Raw genomic sequence first — 21,312 nt, 5'->3', positions numbered from 1 at the left:
AAAAATCCAGATAATGTTGGATTAGATACTCCAACAACCCTAATCTTTGTGAATGAGTTAAAGCACTATAACAAATCTTGTTGATGGATCAACAATCCTTTCTTTAATCCAAACCCAAAATGGCAAAATCTAATTTTCACTTTATTTTTAATAATGAAGATTATGGATAATACCCAAAATCTTAATTTTTTTAATTAGAAGAAACAAGAAATCTAGCCACCTTAATTTCTTCCAGCTGCGAGATAGATATTGTTACCAAGCTAATCCCTGATTTGTCAATGGAGTTCTTCAGGTCCTGGAGGTGGTTAAGGGGTTGAATTTTTTAGTTCATAAGACAGGAAGAAAGTACCAAAAGGGGTCATGCCTTTCCACCAAAATCTAAGAAAAACATCATGTCTTGAAACATTTGAACGATAATTTGCGACAAGTGAGACTTCAACTGTAATTCCATTTTCCTAGAAGTGGAAAGTTGAGCTGCGTGAAATCTGTGAGAAGTTGACTTTAATCTTTAGTTTCCCAGCCTGATTTTTTGGACCAGGCCCGTCTTGCTGTCCCTCAAGCTTTAACTTGTTTTTTGCCAAGCCTGAAAGCAAAGCAGATTGGCCTGAAAGATGGATTTTCTTCTATTTGATCTTATCTTCATTTGATGTACTCATGAAAAAACCATAACGGTAGATGCAAATTAAACAAGGTCAAGAACAAGCATCCTGCTGAGCCTAAGGCATAGATGAATGCTGGAATATGTCTTGATCAATGCAGTTGAATCCCCCACCATGATTAAATTTGTCAGTCTGCCTGTATTTCTTATCATACACTGTGAGTCATTGATGCTTGAATTTCTTCTAGTGTTCGCCCCTTTGTCTCCGGCACTAGCTTTGCAATGAATCTGATGGCTAGCCCAGAAATGCTTGAAAATATGAAGAATGTTCCAGGAATAGTGTAATGATTAATGGTTTAGTATGATAACCCCAGTGGAAGTAATGACACAGAGAGAATAATCAGGGAAAGAGTGGCATTAGGCATCACCAGCAGAGCTCCGTTGGAGTAAGAAGTTGAAAGTGTAAGAAACAACCCAAGAACAAAACCAGTTCACCAGGTTGCAAAGGCTTCCAGCTGAGCCCTTTATATTTACAGGAAATATCTGGGAAAAGAAAAGACCGTCTATTAGCTATACATTAAATGAATGACGAAATCAAGACAGAAGTTGTTGACTAGCCTCTGACATTATAATCCATGGAATTCCAGACATGCCTAATGAATAAAATCCCTCTACATCTGATTGCAGAAATATACAAATAAACCTTTTGTATCAGATAATAGAACTCAAGCTAAAAATGTGACAAAGGAATCAATATGGTTGATGGAAGTCGAGAAATTTTAGATGTGATTTGAACTTTATTGATCTACGGTACATGTGAAAACCTGAACCAGTGTGCTCCTGACATAAGTTTTGCACTATTATCAGAAAAGGAGACACAAGATGCTTTTTCCTTGAATTTTTCACGACAAATATTGGAAATAACCTCGTATGAATCTACCATTGTTCACGGCATCTGAAATAGTTTAAAGACCATGAAACAATTAGCACTAGGCATAGAAGGGCCACTCTTTATATTTTCTGCAAATGAGAATTGCAAACCACCACAACCTAGTAACAACACCAAAACAAATGACAAAACTTAATTATGGTTACTTGAATTCTTTGCAGCATACAAAAGCTTTTAGAATAGAATTTAATAAACAAAGATTGATGGATAACAAGTCATATCATGTTGACATTTTGATCATCTGCGCAGTTTCTACAAAGCAGCTCAAAAATAGATTGGTCTCCTCCATCTCTACATAATAGATCCAGTAGCATTGTCGCTGTGGAAGAATCTGCAGAAAATCCTTTATCAACCATCTCATGTAAAATTTGCATTGCCCTTGACACATTGTTGTTTTGAAAAAATCCTTTGATTATTGTATTGTAAGAACAACTATTTTGCAAGCAGCCATTCAATTCCATTTTCCTAAATAATTCATACGCTTCCTTTAGTAGCCCTTCTTTACAAAGTCCTTTGATCATGATATTACAAGTGTAAACATCTGGCCGTAAACCTTTGACTGGTAGTGCACAAAACAATTTCCTTGCAAAATTAAGTTGCCCAACTTGAAATAAGCCATCGATTAAGATATTATAGTGGACTATATAAGGTTCTATCCCACTGTTCTGGATGATATGAAAACTGTCCAACGCCTCATCAACATGACCATGCTTGCATAAGCCATGTAACAAAGTAGAGTAAGTGATCGCATCTGGAACTAGGCCACAAGCACTCATTTCTTCAAAAAGTTGTCGTGCAGCTGAAAGTCTACCTAGTTGGCACATGCCATTAATAAGAGCATTGTACGTAACAGTGTCAGGTACTAATCCATTTCGAGACATTTCGTGAAAGAGAGCCATGGCCTCATCTATTTTTTGATCTTTACAACATCCATTGATCAAGATGTTGTAACCATAAATATCAGGTACGCAACCCTTAGTAATCATCAAATTAAAAACTTTTCTAGCCTCATCCATTTTGCCTTGCAAGCAATATCCATCCATCAATGTATTATATGTAATAGTATTGGGGTCAACAATTTGTTGAATCATTCCTTCAACAATGTCACAAGCCTCTGAAACCCTCCCTTCTTTGCAAAATGCATCAACCAAAATATTATAAGAGACAACATCTAATTTGCAATTGTTAGCAACCATTTCAGTCAATAATCTAGTAACTTCCTTCCACTGACCTGAATTACACATAGCATGAATTAAGGAACTATAAGTCACAACATTTGGCAGAATGCCTTTACCTGTCATTTCAGAGAAAAGGTTTAAAGCCTCAGGTACAAGCTTGTCCTTACAAAGACTGTCAATGATTGTGTTGTATATCACTATGTCGATTAGGCAGTTATTTTGTTCCATCTTCCTTAGCAATCTACTAGCCGCACTAGTGTATCCTGCTTTACAAAGACCATTAATTATCGTACTATAAGTAATCAAATTAGTTTGGTAGCCATTCCTGACAATGTCATCAAACAACACCACTGCTTCAGCTATTTTACCTTCAATACACAACCCATTGGCGAGGGTGGTAAATGTAACGGTAGTTGGTTGAATACCCAGCTTCAACATTTTTCCCAGAAGCGAAAACCCAAAATCCGTTCGATGCAAGCGACAAAAACAATTAAGCAAGATGCTGAAACTATAAACATCATGTCTGATTCCAATTAATTCCATTTGTCCAAACAGAGAAATAGCAGTTTCATAATGCTTCATTCTAACAATGGCACTAACTAATTGGGTAAATTCAGCAATAGAAGGGATGGGACGGGTGCGAAGCATGTGATTGAACAAATCCAAGGCATCATCAATCCTGTGAAACCCATACCTGGATTTCTTGAAACAGGAGGAAGAGGTAGAGAAAAAAGGGGATTGGAAAGAAGAAAAGAAAAGAGGAGGAGAAACAGAAAAGGAGAAGAAAGGAAGAGAAGAGAAAGAATGGGAGTTACCAAGTAGAAGGAGACGCAATTGCAAAACAGAAGAAGGAGAAGAAGTGCATTTCCAGGTCCTCATCATCATCTGCTCTTCACTTGACAAGAATGGCCAAGGGTGGGTGGTCATCAGTTGGCTTCAATTTTCGGACCACTAACCCCCAACCTTTTCTCTTTTCAATGTGTTGGTGGTCTTATTTTTATTTTATTATATTTTTAATGTTTCTAATTTTAGATTCCTTCCCCAAATATATATATATATATATATATATTTATTTATTTATTTTTCTAAAAATAATAAAAAAGAAATTGCTAAATTGTTTTTTCAAAACTTCAATAATGAAAATTGTTTTTAACTTTAATGTTTTTTATTTTTATAAATAAAAATTATACCATCCATAAACTGTATTTGTAATACAAAAAATTTTAAAATAAAATTTAATGTCAAAAAAAATAAAAAAAATATGATTCATTAAAAGAATAAGAATTATAAATTTATATTATATATAAAAAAAATCCCAAAAAAATTTTCACACTTAACCACGTGAAGGCTTTAAGAAAAGTTGTGAAGTTTGAATAAAGCTTCCAACAATACTTTTGAATTTTGTCACGTTGATTTTAGAGGAGGGAGTTGTGATATGTTTGGTAAGTAAGCTGAGGGTATAAGCTGGACGGGTATGTGCAACGTAGGGGCTTACTTTTAATGTTTATAAAAGAACAGCAATTTTTCTTTATTTCTCCATATGTTCCAAGTTTTTTTTGATACCGTTTTACTGTTAAAAAATTTATAAAAAATTAATAATATTATCATACTCTGACGACTGCTCAATGGGCTTCATCGTATCTTCGAGTTTATATGTCAATAACTCTTTTACATATTACAATTGTGACAAATAAAATAATAAAATATTTTTTTATTCATATATTTTAAGTTTTCTTTTATATCGTTTTATTATAAAAAAAAACGTTATACAAATTTAATAATTTTATCATATTCTTATGAATGCTCAATAGATTAATTTTATTAATATAAAATATCATTAATTACTGAATTTCATTATATTTTTAAATTTATATATCAATAATTCTTTTACATATTACAAATGGAACGAATAAAACCTTACTGAAAGTGACATTGTTACTCAAAGTCAATTTCTTGATTTTCTTGTTTCATATTCTAATAGACATCATTTGGGCAGTTATTCGTGACAAAGTGAGATTTCAACTGTATTTTCCATTTTCTAAAAGTGGTCAGTTAAGCTGCATGAAAGTTGTGAGTCGTTGACTAATCTTTAGCTTTTCCCGGTCTGATTTTCAGGTCCAGGCCTGGCTTGCTGTCCATCAAGCTTTTACCATGTTTTTTGCCAAGCCTGAAAACTAGGCAGATTGGCTTGAAAGATGAAGTTTGATATTACTTCATGATCTTAACTTCATTTGATGTACTCATGGGAAAAACCTTAAAGGCCAATGCAAACTAAAACAAGGTCAAAAGCAAGCATCCTGCTGAGCCTAAAGAATATATCAATGCTGGAATATGTCTTGATCAATGCAGTTGAATCCCCCACCATGATTGTATTTGTCAGTATGCCTGTATTTCTTATCGTGCACCGCGAGTCATTGATGCTTGAATTTCTTCTAGTGTTCGTCCCTTGGTCTCTGGCACCAGCTTTAAAATGAATATGATGGCTAGCCCAGAAATGCCTGAAAATATGAAGAATGTTCCTGGAATAGTGTAATGATAAGTAGTTTAGTATGATAACACCAGTGGAAGGAGTGACAGAGAGAAGAATGAGGGAAAGAAAGGCATTAGGGATCACCAGCAGAGCTCCATTCGAGTAAGAAGTTGAATGTATAAGAAACAACCCAAGAACAAAACCAGTTCACCAGGTTGCAAAGGCTTCCAGCTGAGCCCTTTATATTAACAGGAAATATCTGGGGAAAAAAACCCATTTGTTGCTATTAGCTATGCGCTAAATGAATGAAGAAATCAAGACAGAAGTTGTCGACTAACCTCTGACATTATAATTCATGGAATTCCAGACATGCCTAATGAATAAAATCCCATGTACATCTGAATGCAGAAATATACAAATAAAGCTTATATATCAGATAATAAACCTCAGCTCAAAATGTGACAAATAAATAAATATGGAAGTCATGGGCAATTTGGATTGGAACTTTATTGATCTACAGTGCATGAAAGAACCTGAACCAGTATGATCCTGACACAAATTCTGTACTACTATCAGAAAAGGAGACACAAGATAGTTTTTCGTTGAATTTTTCACAACAATTTTCATGCCAGAGTTAAAAGCATCTGATTTGTTTCTCAATTGTTAAATAAGAAGAAAATGGACGAAAATGTTCGATACAGATGTAATCAACAGTAAAACATTTTTGAGGAAACGAACACAGAGAGTGTTAGTGTAATTTGAATTACCAGGATGCCAATAAGCGCTATAAATGGAGTGATTTTCTCCAACGAATGAAGATCCTGCTCATGACATTTCATATCTTTCAGGAAATAGAAGATAAAGGGAAATTAAGATGTGGAAAAGAAAATTTCTTGATGGTGCAGTTAAAATTTTATGTTTTGTTTTCGAGAAACCTGCAAGAGGAATGACACTCCTGTAAGGAAGCACCCAAAGAATGTTCCAACAACAGAAACCTGCAAAAATATTTGGATTTCAGTACTAGTTTCTCAATTTAGTTGAGATAAAGGTCATTTGATTATTCTATGTTCTAACCATTAGAAGAGGCCGTCTCCCAGATGAATCAATTAAAAGTATACCGAGAATGTTCATGACAATCTGCATAAGGATATGTACGGTATCAGAGAAGCACCCCATGATGAATTCTGAATTAATATTACCATTCAAATAGATTGCCACCTGAGTTACAGCTACTGCTATAATTCCTATAGTGCTTGGAAACCCTGTCAAACAAATTGTCAGTCCCTTCACAACCATGCAGTTTTTAAGTTATTTGGAGCATTTTTTTTACTATAATTTACCAGCTAAATCAAAAATGCTGTTAGCATAATATGCAAATCCTTTGTATCCTCCAAGTTGTTGTAGTAGCATCAAGCCAACTCCTACCTGTGGCGAAAATCTCATTATATCTTTGGATCAAGCATGTCATTTACAGGCAAGAGAGAAACTATGAATCAACGAATGTGACTCACAATAACTGAATGAGCATATTTTGAACTGAACACATCCAGAATTTTATCTTCAGAGCTGCGTTGCAAGTTTTGGGTATAATCCTGCAAGATTTTTTAACAGATCAAAATTGCACTCTTAGTTGAAGGTCAAAAAAGTTCAGGCTTCCAGATTTAGTCCAAGGAATGACTACTCTTTAAAGGATATTATATTCAAAATTTACTTGGATTTCTGCTGCTTCTTGAGAAATATCAGCACTCATTCCTCTAAGGCACTGCAGAGAAGTTTTGAACTCATTGTCTCGACCATTCTTAGCCTGCGGGAATGCACATCCATAATTGAGTACTTTACGTGTATTCTGTTGGCATTTCTATTTCGTTAAGCCAACACCAACTGTTTTAACTGTGTATTGTTTCTATGACCGGAAAAAGATCAGAACCAGGCCATATGATTATGCAGCAATCAAAATAGACAGGATTCAAAGGATTCAGACTAAGGTGAGATTTCAAGACAGAAAAAAATAAAGCAAACACAATTCTGATAGAACTCATGGAACTGAAGATTCTACTCACCAGCCATCTAGGAGATTCCGGAACAAAGAACAAACATAGGACCGGTATTAGACAAGGAATGACACCTGCAAAATTGCAATGGTCGGAAAATCATTAATGCATTCCTTGTGTGTTGTAAAACTACAATGCAGCAAAGCAGCATGGAAAGAAAAGACTGAAAGATGCTACCTATCAGAGCCAAGGTGAGCCAATAGGTAATAGAACCAACAAAATATGCGACTGAAATGCTACAAATTGTGATTGCCTGTAGATTAAGTAAAAATGGAAACTAAATCATAGACCCTTTTAGTCCAGAATTTACAAAAGTCCAATACCTATAATGCTCAAATTTACCTGAACTAGTGATGAAAATCCTCCCCTAAGATTCTTAGGAGTTATGTCTGCTACATAAACAGGTCCCTACTTGGCATTAAATAAGACATCGTTATCGATCACATGGTGAACTGCATCTAATAGATAGATGAAGTCTTACAGCAATTACCACATAATTAAATACTGCAGTTCCAAATCCCAGTGAAAGCCTTCCAAGATACAGTGACCAAGCTTCCTGTCAAAAATCATTGCAACATTCAGGATTATGATGTGAGAACAAGCCAATGATGTTATAACTAATTAAAAGAAAGCCTTGTAGAAAATGGAGTAAGAGGAAAGGTGAGGATACAAGACCTTGGAAAACGCTATAGCTAGCCATCCCATGATGTAGAATTTATTCAATATCCAGAAGGTCTGCCTCATGAAAGCAACCAAAAATCATTAGCTGAGAACTTGATAAAAGCTTTAATGATGTAGAATAGATGCTTATGTATTGAGAAAACTCACAATTTTATGACCAAAGAAATCTGATATTCTTCCACTAGCTATTGCTCCTACCATTTCTCCTATTGTCAATATTGAACCAAAAACTGAATACTGCACAAGTGATGGGGACAAAAGAGGGAAAGTGAGGGTCAGGTAAACAAAAAAACCTCAGAAAAAATGGCTTTAAGCACATCCCAAAACAGTGCAGTGCATTCTTCTTTAACCATATAAAGGCATTTTTTCAAATATGATCTATGATTCCCCAATGATCCCCACGAAAATGTGGTGAGCTACACAACAACTGTTTGCAGGAAGGGAAAACTCTGCAAGTTGAAACTCCTTTCTGACATTAAATTAACATCAAGTTAATTATGTCTTAATGTTTTTTAGCCTGGCACCTACCTCTGCCACAGAGAGACCTAGCTCATCTATGATTCCAGATTCCGCAGGTGATGAATATCCACCATGCAAAGCAATCATGTAAAATAAGTATAATCATGAGTATGATCGTTAATGCCTCAAAGATAGAGAGAAAAGAATCATGGATGTTGACTCTAGGATCCAACTATTCAACCAAACTAAAGTCTGGTTTCGCTCTTGCTTTCCTCAGACGGTTCTAACAAGAAAATGTGACTTGGAAATTTTATCCCCTTGTGGCCGAGTGTTTTTTGCAGTAAAAATAAACGGTTATAATCACATTAGCAATTGGTTCCAAGATGCAACAACTAGAACAACACAGTAATCCTAATCATACAGCTGATAATATGCTAGGAATTAGTAAAAGAATAGGAGAATTTGAAGTGGCCACTAAGTACAAATTTATTCATGTTTGTCCTGGAAAGATCTGAAAAAAAAAATTGTTTTACATTGTCTGCATAAAGTACAACCTAGAGTTCAAATCTATCAGACGAAGTGATCAAACTGCTACAGTCAAGACAAGGAATTAAAAACTAGGAAAAGATCAATGCATCTAGTTTTGGCCAGAGCTGTGGCCCTAGCAAAAGCAGAATCCAAGATACATAAACAGAAGAAGATTCCTGATGTTACAAGCCAAAAGCATATGCAGATAGAAAGAGAAAGAGAGAGCAAGAGAGAGAGAGAGAGGGAGATGAATCATATGTGGATCACTCCATTGGATACTTACAGAGTACCCACAATTAATAGAAGCACAGGCTGCAACAGTGATGCCAAGAACAAGAGATATTGTTATAGCACTGGACTTTCTTGATGGTACACCATCACCATTGCAGCTACTGACAATCAAAGGTTCAGTTGCTGATCCCCCCTCTATGCCTTCTCCCTCCATATCTATTGTCCCCTTGGAAAGCAGAATGAAGAAAAAGGGCAGGAAGTTTGGTGAGAAATCTTGACAGCAAGAGACAATGATTTTATAGTAATTCTTTAAGAAAAAAACGTGTTGTTTTCGCATGCAGAAATTAATGTAGTTGTTTATTGAATAGTCCTATCTGCAAGTTCCACATAGCAAGTTCTCTGCGGCTACCATTTTCTTTCCCTTTTTTTTTTAAATAATTGTATTGTACAATTTTGCCAGTTCCGACGAGATTGACCGCAATTGCTTATCGATCAAGTGTAAGGATTTCAGTATTATATTAGCATGGAAAAGTCAAGAACATGATAACCCTTCAGCAATCTTTCAATCTTGATTGCCCCTCCCACCCTGTAATGCTCATATCTTAGAAGCCAAAGCTGCCCTTTTGCAAATGGAAAGGGAAACGATGCAAAACGACTTCCCATTTGTTTCTAAGATACTAGGAATCTAGAGTTCATCTTGGGTCTCTCTTCACTGATTTGTATGGATTTTGCATGATCCTGTTTCAGATTTCCTGGTAAAAATCAAATGTTTCAGTAACAAATCAACCTTTTTAATGATCTGATGGCCTGTGTCTAATCTGACAATGAATCACTAACAGTAAAAGAATTTTCCATCAGCACTGTTCTTAATTGTTCAAATAGGAGGATCAAGTACTAATGTTCTTTGTATTTGCTGATGGGAACATGTCTTGAAAGGAGAGCAAAGGGGCATGTCCCATGAGCCTTCCTTTTTTGTATATCTACCATTAAATCTTATCCACTTGTTTTATCAGCATTCCCTTTCCGGTTCCAGATCATTGCATGGCCCCTTGTGACTAAAATGATAACTCAAGATTCTTGGTAACCAAAACCAACTATTTTTACCTGCTTCTTCCTCTTGCCCGCTACTGTTTCAGATTTTTAGAGCTTGGGATCAATCAACAATCCCACAAATTTAATTACAAACCTGATGAAAACTTAAATACATTGATGTATTAATTGGAAACATAAAAATATCCACGATTAGATAATGTCTCAAATGAAAGGACATTTGGATTTCTTCCTTGTCCTATTTGAATAAAACCAAAGTTGAAACGTGGTTACCTTTAGACCATTAATAGAAAGTGGACTGTCAATTAATTAATAAATGATGGGCCCAGTTTACCAAACTGTGGGGTTCATGCATGAGATATGGGAACATCTCTACTTTTCAGTACCCACACTTTCATTACATTGGAGAAGAAGGGTTTCAGAAAAGAGTTGAAATGCAAAGGAAAATATTATTTTATAATAATTTTTATAAAAATTAGAGAGTAAATAGATGAAAAGTAAAATATAAAAAAATGATAAGTTTGGACAAAAAATTGATAATAATAAAATAATAACAAAAACACCCTTTGTTAAGGTGATAACTAAAGCAATTTATTCAAAGTGCCAGTATTCATATACATTGTTGACACACTTCTTCATATGCTAGTAAGTGATGCTTGTATTTCTTCTAGTGTTCTTCCCTTAGTCTCCGGTACCATTGTCGCGGCAAATATGGCATTCAGACCACAAATAGCTGAAAATATGAAGAATGTGCCTAGAACATATTGCAGTTGGAGAAGTCATTTCTTAGATCAAAAGCTAAAGAATGTTACCATTGACAAAGTGGTGGGGAGAGACTGAACTTACCTGCTGAGCTCCATTGAAATAAGAAGTTAAAGTTGTATGAAACAATCCAAGAAAACAAATTCCCAATCAAACTGGAAATGCTTCCAGCTGCACCTTTTATGTTTATGGGAAATATCTGAAAACAATGTCTTTCACTGTTGAATTGTGCAGTAAAACATAGTTATGTTAGATTGTGGGGGAATTTCTGAAACAGGTGATAGGAAATTAACCTCTGCCACTATAATCCATGGAATTCCTTCCATTCCTACTTGGTATGACCCCATATAAAGCTGAAAGCAGAATCAAATAGTTAAGTATTTATCTCTCAATCTCTTGCATATGAAGCTTATAAGTACAGACTAACTAATTGAACCAGAGAGAAAAAGAAGGGCAGTAGTTTACTGGTTTTTATTTATCTCCTAATTTGCAATGCCAAAAGTATACAACTTACCCATATGCTAATGAGTGCCAAAATAGGGGTTCGCTCACCCCACCAGTTATAGTCCTGCTTGTGGTAACTGAAGTTTCAGTACATTGTTACATGCACAAAGGACACGGAATGGATAAAAGAATGTAGGTTTTTTTTTTTTTTTTGACTTCTATAAAGAAACCTATAAAAGGAATGATATTCCAGTGAGGAAGCTGCCGAAGCATAATCCACATGAAGAAACCTGTCACATAATACATATCAGCTAACTGTTTAGCCAGAAACATTATCCGAATTTAGAAGTTCTCAGTTTTCTGACCAGTAGAAGTGATCGTCTTCCAAACTTATCGATCAAGCTGGTACCAAGAAGGCTCATTAATATCTGTAAACATGTATGAATATAGGAATCTTCAGTTTCTGAGATATGCACTTCACATCCAAAGCTAACTTAAAACAGCATAGCACCTCGACAACAGCCAATGTACTAAGCCCGATATATTTTGATAAACCTGTCAGAAAAAGGAATTACAATAACTTAAATGCTGAAATTTTTTTCATTTTAATGTGATACAGACATTGTTAGGGTACATAATTTACCTGCTGAGACAAAAATAACACCAGAGTAATATGCATATGCATTGGCCCCTCCTGAGTGTTGCAGTGCCATCAGCCCTATTCCAATCTATGTGCAGTGTGAGGAGAATCATGAATCAAAGAAGACTTACAAAGAGAAATTAGAAAATTCGAAACTGCTTTACAAGGCTTACAATTAGGGGATGAGCATATTTTCGCTGAAATAAATCTAAAATTCCTCCCCATGAGAAACATTTCAGGGATTCCGTATAATCCTGAAAAAGCCATTCTTATTTATTTCCTCCAAGCAACATGTTATCTATTTTCTTTAAGAAAAGGTATGCTATGAAGAACTAAGTTGAGTGTTACTTTGATAGTGGTTGCTTCCTCAAAAATATTGACTTTCTCTCCCCTGAGGGACAGCAGAGCTTTTTCAAACTCCTTTTCTCGGCCAACATTTGCCTACGGAGAATTCCATGGCAGTGAGGGATCAGAGTTAGGGAGCAAAACTAAATTTTTGTTGCATTGTTTTGCAAAACAGTATCAAGTGCCAGTATCTAAACTAATGTTTAATTAAGACATTTTTGAAAATGTTTCTGGCTTAATGTCTCACAAGTAACAAGACAAAGCAATCAAAAGTTGAATTCATTTAGTTTTTGGTAAAGCACTTCATCTCGAATAAAATTGCAAAAAGAACCTTAAAATCAGACTCACCAGCCATCTAGGAGACTCTGGAATGAAAAATAGAAGTGGGAGTTGTAGTGGACTTGGAATAATACCTAAATGTGAAACCATTCCAAAGTTGAGCAAACTTCAGATTGCAATACTAATACAGTTTACATGGAAAAGTATCAGAAGTTACCTATCAGAGCCAAGATACGCCAACTGAAGAAAGGACCAATAATATACATCATTGAAAGGCCTATTACACCCATTGTCTGTGGAATCGGCTGCAGTAAGAATATGATGCAGAAAGTAATTGGCTACCTGAATTTAATTGAGTGTAAGGTTTACCTGTACTAGACCTGAAAATCTTCCCCTAAGATTCTTGGGTGTTATCTCTGCAACATATAAAGGTACCTGTTTGAGATTGAAATATGAATAGTTGAATACCATTATTAAATGACATATGATTAATAGTATCAAATTCGAGATGAAATCTTTGCAAGAGTTACCAAATAACCAGCAATTCCATTTCTGAATCCCAGTAATAGTCTTCCTGCATCAAGCAACCACGGAACCTTTCCAACACATGAAAATCCAACATTATTGGATTATGGAAAACCACAGGCACTAATTCAGTTAAGACTCCAAGATGTAATCTTCTAGGCAAAGGAACGGAGTCCATGACATAAAGGAAAAGTTGGCAGAGAATTAAAGACAGAAAAGCTAAAACCTTGCAAATGCTATAGCGAACCATCCCATAATGTAGAATAAGTTCAAAACCCACATTGTCTGTTTCAAGACATTGAGGAAATTAGACAGGATTTTGTAACTAAAACTCAACAAATGGCTTAGAGATGTTTGGTAAGCTCAGTAGTAATGTAGAATTTAGAAGCTTACACATTTACGACCAAGGAGATCTGTTGTCCTCCCACTTACTAATGCACCTAGAATTGATCCAATATTTAACATTGAACCAAAAAGTGAAAACTGCATAGCAAGAGAGTAGTCAAAACTTCAAAATAGTTTTTCTCTTTACCCCTAAATAGGTAATAAAAAAGAATGATCCGCAACCAAATATACTTACCTCTGCAATGGAGAGATCCAAGTCCTCCATGATTGCAGACTGAGTAGGTGATGAATATCCCATCTGTGAAAGAACTCATGAGAAAAGAAAGGGTAAACAGAAGGCTCAAGCAATGATTTTCATTAGTCAGATGCTAATTAGATAATCTAGGTATTTCAACAAGAAAATTGGGTCAAATTCGTAGAATAGATTGTCAAGCACATGGAAAATTCACATTGAGATGCATGGAAGCTGGAAAATAGGTTTGAGAAGTACATTTTGCTTGCCACAGAATATGGTGATTAATCTACTTACAACACATCCAAAACCAAAGGAAATGCAAGCTGCAACAAAGGTGCTAAGAACAAGAGTAGTAGTGACACTTGAAACAGTCTGCAGCTGACCACCACCACCATGTCCTCGTCTACCAAGCAAAGATTGTGTCACTGTTGCCGCTTCTTCCCCCATCTATTCCTGTCTTTGAAGAAAAAAGAACGGGAATAATTAGGAACTCACATTAAATTTGGGTTGCTTTGTATCCCATTTGGCTAACTACCCATAATGTCACGAAACAAAAAGTTAAACAAAAAATAAAGGAACATTTTTGGGTCTATAAAGCACTATAACTACTTGATTCCTGAAGTGAGGGAGTAGAGGAAATAAGCATGCACATTGCTCATGAACCCCATGTGACCAAAGCAGATAATGACTGGTGAATGGTGATGGCGCACATTCAGACTGTATTTGTTGGCTAGTTATTCAGTCACTGATGTACCAATATGGGACCAGGGCCGAACCCAAGTCATCCTGTGACTGGAATTTAACCAAGGAAAAGATGTTCTGCTCCATGACCATTGTGGTCCAGCGTCAAAGATAAAAAGGACTCTTATTGGGTTTTTGATGACTTTGTAATGTTTACTCATAAATTAGGAGTATAAATCCTTATTAAAATGTTCTTCTCCCCCTCCCTCCTACCTTCTTTTCTCTCTAAAATTTATTTATTAGTTGCTTTGACTTAAGCCTCCAGGATCTCTTCTGTGCCATAAAGAAGCTAATCCCTATTGATTATTGTCCTTTGGCTTAGAACAAGCTTAAGGGAGAAAAAAACAAGAGATGATTCAGTACAGTATCCTTTTAATTCTGGAGACAAAATCCTAATGGAAAAAATATCTGGACAAGGGCATGCAGATGACGCGACAGATTGCATAGTAGTCTTCAATGCCACCTGCTCTGATCAGATATTTCTTTCATTTAATTGCATTTTCAACTTTCAGATTTTGGATTCCTACCCCATTGTGTCCTGTGGCTGAAAATTGAATAATCTTCTACAAAGTTATGATCCACAAAAGGGATGGTGCCTCAAGTTTTCTGACAGATTGTTTCCCCTTATTAGAATATACATTATATGGAATAACTTGCAAGAATATCCTTCACTGTGAAGAATGAGTAATTGATGCTTGTATTTCTTCCAGTGTTCGACCTTTAGTCTCCGGCACCATTGTTGCTGCTAGGATGAAATTTGCACAGCAGAAGGCTGAAAATATAAAGAATGTTCCTGAAAGAATGCCCCAAAAACAGTCATTGTTTAAGGTTAAAAAGCTTGAGAAATATAAGATAATCAGTGGATAAAGAAGGCACCCATGCACCTGCTGAGCTCCATTTAGTTAGTAAGTTAAAGTAGTATGCAACAGCCCAACCAGTAATCCCACTGATGAAATTACAGATGCTTCCAGCTGAACCTTTTACATTTATTGGAAATAGCTGTGACAGAACCCGAGATGGTTGAATATGCATAATGAGTTCCTTCTGTAAACTCTTGATGAATATTGCAGAAAAAGAGATGAATGAATGAGTAAACAAAGGAGAAAACAGTTTGCAGACCTCTGCTACTAACAGCCATGGTATCCCTACGGCTACTACGAATGATCCCTTATACATCTGAAAGCGTAATCAAACATTTAGAATGTAAAAAGTAAAAAAAAAAGATAGAAAAGTAAAATGACAGGGAACAAATCTGCATTACCAATATGCCAATGAGTGCCAAAATAGGAGTACCTTCACCCCACCAATTATATTCCTGCTCATTGGTCATTGTAACTGTGATGTCAGGACATGGTGAAATGCACAAAAAACATCGAAGGGGTGCTAATTAAGGTACCATTTTTCTAACCTTTAACAAGAACGATAACCCTGTGAGGAAGCTGCTGAAGCACAATCCAGCTAAAGCAACCTGCAAACAAAATCCACAATCATCATTTTGTTCAACCAAGCAATTGACTTACAGACCATTGGAAAATATATATCCTTTTTCTAACCAGTAGAAGTGGTCGCCTTCCAGATTTATCAATAAAGATTGTACCTAGAAAGCCAAGTAATGTCTGCAAAAAAGAAAAAGCAAAACATGAGTTAGTTTCTGAGATATGAATTACTCAGAAATTTGCTGCCCAAATTGACTTAAAGGTGCAGAAAACCTGAGCAGCAGCCAATGCAATGAGTCCAATCATGCTGGATATACCTGTCAATCGTCATAAACTAAAACTTGGTATAGTTAAATTTTCACAAGTGTTCTTAAAGTTGTATGAAGATTGTTAAGACCGGTAATTTACCAGCTGAGACAAAAATAACACCAGAATAATATGTAAATGCATTGACTCCTCCCAAACTCAACAGAGCCACCATGCCGGCTACAATCTACAAGGAATGCAACAGATTCTCAATGGAAATAATAACACAGATAGAGCAAATGGTGAATTTCAATCCAGTTACATGTCTTACAAGCAAGGGTCGGACATACTTCTTCTGAAATACATCTAAAATTCCTTCCTCTGAGATACTTTTAAGAGAGTCCACATAATGCTATTTATCACATCAATGGAAAATAAGCAACAGATAAAATAAACTGTAATTTTTGAAAAAAAAAAAGGGGCGGGGGGGGTTTACTTTGATGTCAGTTGCTTCATCAGAAATATAAGCTTTCTCTCCCCTGAGGCACAACAGAGCAGATTCAAGCTCTTTGTCACGACCAACGTTTGCCTGCACAGATATTCTCAGTATCTGAAGACCAAAGTGGAGATTAGTAACAGAATCTCAAATTGGACTCACCAGCCATCGAGGAGATTCTGGAATGAAGGAGAGGAGTGGGAGTTGGAGTATACTAGGAATGATGGCTGTAATATAAACATTATTCCAGAACTGTTACAACCTTCGGATTGCACAACCAATTTTCTGTGCATGAGAGGAAATAGAGGTTACCTATTAGAGCCAAGGTGCGCCAACTGACAAAGGAACCGACCACATACATGGATGACATGCCCCAACAAGTCATCAACTGCAGATATAAATAGGATAAGAACCATGAGGCAGAAAGTGCATGCAGCCTATTTTTGATTAATGGTAAAGTTTACCGGTACTATGGCTGTAAATCTTCCCCTGAGGTTCTTGGGTGTTATCTCTGCAATGTAGATGGGCACCTATTTTGGATTGAAATGTTAATACTATTATCCATCTTCAGACATTCAAGAAGACATGGCTGAAATTGTATAAAGAAAAACTTCACAAAAGTTACCAGATAACCCGAAATTCCATTTGTGAATCCCAGTGATAGTCTTCCCAGGTCCAGCAGCCAAGGAACCTTTTGAAAACACATGATAATTTTTGTGTGAATCATGAACTTGAAGCGAGAAATGACAAAACTGATAATAACAGCTTAAACAATATTGAACATCCTCTGATTATTCCAGCTTAGAAAATCAAACTTTTTCTGATACCTTTGCCTATCACGTTACACAGTCTATTTCCAGTAGCCTAGTGAAAGTTTGGATCCGTCTTGGTAAGTAAATCAAACATGTCAAGAAAGAAACCTTATGAGAGAATGAGCAGAAGAGCTGAAACCTTTGTAAATGCTATGGCGAGCCACCCGCTGATGTAGAATATATTCAGAATCCACATGGTCTGATTCAAGACATGGGGTTAGACAGTTTGTAGAAGTCTAGCAACTTATATTCAACAGTTTGGCTTAAAGATTCCTAGCAAAGCTTACCAATTTGCGACCAAGCAAATCTGTAATCTTCCCACTTATTACTGCACCTAGAATTGCTCCAATATTAAGTATTGAACCAAAAAGTGAAAACTGCAAAACGGAGTATTGACTGTGAAATCAGAAACGCTTGAAGGACTACTAATTGCAATTAAATTCACAAAGCAGAACATTCCATGTAAATTTGTTGCTTCATAGATCCTCTCTGTAACCAAAAGAGGCCTTCTTGAGTTGAAACTATGCCACTGTTAATGAGGTTCACAAGATTTACAGAAAAGAAGGGAGGAAAACCACATTGAAGCAAGGATTCACACAAAGTAGATGCATATGCCAAAGTTTCAATAAATTAAGCAGAGGGGCAATTGGCTTGTTTAGTTCTGCAGTAGCCTTTTTTACTCGCTAACATGGAGGGAGACGATGCCTCTGAACCAGATTCTCTATTTTCAGAATTTTAGACAGCAATGCCTACGTTTCACAATTTTTCCTGGTGAAAACTTTCACTAATCAGGTTCTGAAGCCTTAACATCAATACCCCTTCTAGTATTTAGCATTTGTCCAGGCAAGCAATGAAAATTGCCCATCAGCAAAGCAGACAAAAATCTAAATATGGTTAGTGGTTACGTCTGCCATAGAAAGTCCCAAATCTTCCATGATTGAGGACTGAGTAGGTGATGAATATCCTATCTGCAAAGCAAACCAAAGAAAAAAGTTCAGCCTTGCGAGTCACGGACAGTTTTAACTGGTTAACATTCAATGAAAGCAGCACTTACAGCACATCCAAAACCAAAGGCAACGCAAGCTGCCACAAAGGTGCTAAGAGCAAGAATGGTGGTGACACTGGAAGCAGCCACTGACCCTCCACCCCCAACAACAACGCCAATATTTTCTTCAGTGTGAACAAGGTCTCCATGTCCATGTCTGACAAGCAAAGACTCAGTTACTTCTCTTCTTTGCTGCCCCATAGCTCGTTTCTCTAAATCACAACAGAAGTTTCTGTTCACATTGACTAAAATTTTTGACAGATTTTTTCTTAGGGACTCCACCTACTGGTAATTTATTAATATGATACAAATAATTTATTCCTCTGGCCCCCATAGCTCGTTTCTCTAAATCAAAACAGAAGTTTCTGTTTACATTGACTAAAATTGTTTGACAGATTTTTTCTTAGGGGCTCCACGTACTGATAATTTATTAATATGATACAAATAATTTATGCCTATGGCCGGGCCAACTGCTCCAAAAAGGTGGGTCTCCTATCATTAAATTATTGGCAGAACATCGTTTGGGATCCACAAAAAAGTTTCAGTGTCGGACGGTCAATCATTGCATGCACATTATAAAATTAAACCACGAGGGATTTTCTTACTTAATTTAATGGGAATTAGATACTCATTGTTTTTATCATATGTATGCATAGACGGTTCAATAAATTTAAAAATTTAAGGTAAAATATTTAAATATTCTTTTTAATAAAATTAAAAAAAAATATTAAAATTTTATTTTTTTAACTTTTTGAGATGTAAAATTTTTAATTAAATTTTTATAATCAAGTTTTTTTATTATTTTTTTTTCAATTAATAATATAGTCAATCTATTTAATCTGTCTTAAATGAGATTTTATTAATTTTAGTTTTGAAAAACTTCTTTCTTCTGAAATAACTCTTACTGAAATTGTTAATATTATTCTAAAAGCAATATATGCATTTGAAAAAGAATCAAGTCTTCTTATATGATTAAGTAAATCAATTGGACTGTTTTCTTCCTATATAATTTCTTTTAAAATTTTTAACTCTGAAAATAAATCTAAACCATCAATATCAAAATAGTTATTATATTTTAAGGAACATTCAAGATTAAGACAGTATTCTTTCAAACTATTATCATGTAATGACTTCAACTTTTTACCACTATTGTCACGCTCCAAACCCGAGACATGACAGACGCCGCATACCTGTAAGATATAATCCTACAAACATGCAAGGCTCTAAAACATATATCTTATATCAATTACTAAAAGAGATTAATATACTTGAAGAATATAGTGATTCATAAAGCTATATCTGTCGGTAGAATTTAAAAAGATCAAAAATTGACAATATTCGGAATTTAGTCTCTAAAACCATAAAGCTAACATGTCAAGAAAAAGTTTAAATACTAATTTAAGATTGTTCAATGTTCATAATATTTAAATAAAACTTAGATAATCTAAATGCTATTAGATTAAACATCATTTCTCGAAATTTTCTCGTAGTTGACCAAATCACAACCTGAAAAAAAAAAAACTTTGAAAGAAGGAGTGAGTCCAACTACTCAACAAGTAACTAACATCCTTTCAACTGAATTAAGCATACTTAAAACATTTAGGTCAAAATATCATTAGTATAAATATCAAAACAAAAAATTGGGTAATCTTATTCAGAATCATATACTTTAAAATTCTTACTTGCAGATAACTGAACAAACATATTTCACCAATATTTTAAATCTTAGTGGTCTCCTGTAACATGCCACGACCACACTTAACCCCTGTGGCATAAATCATAAATAAATTCACAATTAACCCCGATGGCACAGGTAAGAAATCTATCAAAAGCAACCATTGACTGCATTGAACAGATATTACAAATACCACTATTCTGTAAACGAGGAGATCAATCTCTAATCACAAAATACATGTCGACATGGCTAATATTTAACCCCCATTGGCAGGGTCAGAGCATAGCTATACTAAGAGACAAAACAGAAACATATTTTTAGATTACCCAAATTCACAAAACGGTAGTATTCAGTTTCAAAAAATACATATCGTACACATCAAAAGCATATTTATTTCAAATTAACTATTTACATATGTAATCACTAAGATAATCATGTATGCATATATTAGAAAAAAATCATATATATATATATATATATATATTTCAAAATCAGAAATCATATTTTACAAAAATTTCACATTCTAAAATTCAATATTTGAAAATAATAGATATATATATATATATATTTTTTGCATGCTCAACCCGATTTTTACATACTATATGACAGAACATATTATACATAATATATGAAATTCAAATTCGCATTAAGGCTAATTTTTAGGATGTGAAAACACCGAAGAGATATCAGTCACTTACCTGATTTTGTCAATTTCACTTTTAAATAGCAAATCAGAAAATCCTCATAGTAGCCTAATATTTCAAGAAATATATACAAAAATCAGAATTGAATTTGCAAAAAAATCCTATAAGGTGACTTTCCGTTGACCATCCTAAGCACTTAAGGTGTGTAGCGACCTCTATTTACAATTTAGGAATATTTTCGATTAATAAGGTAATATTTTATTATTATATATATTTTTGAATTTCAAACAAAGTTGAGAATTTAAACTTAAATCATAAAATCAGCAAGGATTTTTAATTTCCGATAGCAAGATAACACTAATTTCATTCATAAATATCATATCTATAATTTTTCATTAATTTTTGATATTTTAATAAAATCTTAATAATTTGATAAATAAATTTATA

At 34.9% G+C, this 21,312-nt stretch overlaps 2 protein-coding genes and 1 pseudogene across 4 annotated transcripts; all 3 read right to left on the bottom strand.

Annotated features, from left to right (window-relative positions):
- On the bottom strand, positions 1,589-3,705 carry LOC18600339 (putative pentatricopeptide repeat-containing protein At1g12700, mitochondrial). 3 transcript variants are annotated; one of them, XM_018121153.1, is made up of 2 exons: positions 3,094-3,705; positions 1,589-2,991 (listed from the first exon to the last, which is right to left on the bottom strand). In XM_018121153.1, exons 1-2 carry the CDS (start codon positions 3,650-3,652, stop codon positions 1,763-1,765), a joined length of 1,788 nt encoding a protein of 595 aa, XP_017976642.1. In that variant the 5' UTR covers positions 3,653-3,705; the 3' UTR covers positions 1,589-1,762. The 3 variants fall into 3 exon arrangements, with proteins under 3 accessions (XP_017976642.1, XP_017976643.1, XP_017976641.1); XM_018121154.1 differs by having other exon boundaries at positions 1,589-2,988; XM_018121152.1 differs by having other exon boundaries at positions 1,589-3,705.
- LOC18600338 lies at positions 4,804-8,533 on the bottom strand (annotated as a pseudogene).
- LOC18600336 lies at positions 10,744-18,962 on the bottom strand. Its single transcript, XM_007030709.2, is given in 37 exon segments — positions 10,744-10,949; positions 11,042-11,156; positions 11,251-11,310; positions 11,472-11,525; positions 11,632-11,691; positions 11,767-11,829; positions 11,913-11,956; positions 12,045-12,129; positions 12,215-12,295; positions 12,390-12,482; positions 12,735-12,799; positions 12,883-12,958; positions 13,035-13,100; positions 13,196-13,265; positions 13,420-13,475; positions 13,584-13,673; positions 13,771-13,833; positions 14,065-14,217; positions 14,421-14,487; positions 15,184-15,304; positions 15,396-15,510; positions 15,631-15,687; positions 15,773-15,826; positions 15,920-15,979; positions 16,065-16,127; positions 16,221-16,264; positions 16,356-16,440; positions 16,525-16,605; positions 16,690-16,782; positions 16,852-16,916; positions 17,002-17,077; positions 17,154-17,219; positions 17,315-17,380; positions 17,641-17,700; positions 17,789-17,878; positions 18,407-18,469; positions 18,556-18,962. Coding segments are annotated over 37 exon segments (2,931 nt in total). The 5' UTR covers positions 18,748-18,962; the 3' UTR covers positions 10,744-10,830.

This window comes from Theobroma cacao, chromosome 5 (assembly GCF_000208745.1).
Source record: "Theobroma cacao cultivar B97-61/B2 chromosome 5, Criollo_cocoa_genome_V2, whole genome shotgun sequence".
Taxonomy (NCBI): domain Eukaryota; kingdom Viridiplantae; phylum Streptophyta; class Magnoliopsida; order Malvales; family Malvaceae; genus Theobroma; species Theobroma cacao.
This window is presented reverse-complemented; position numbering and strand designations above follow the sequence as displayed.

Coding starts and splice junctions, on each gene's coding strand:
- LOC18600339 (XM_018121152.1), bottom strand. CDS start 3,652: ATGACCACCCACCCTTGGCCATTCTTGTCAAGTGAAGAGCAGATGATG.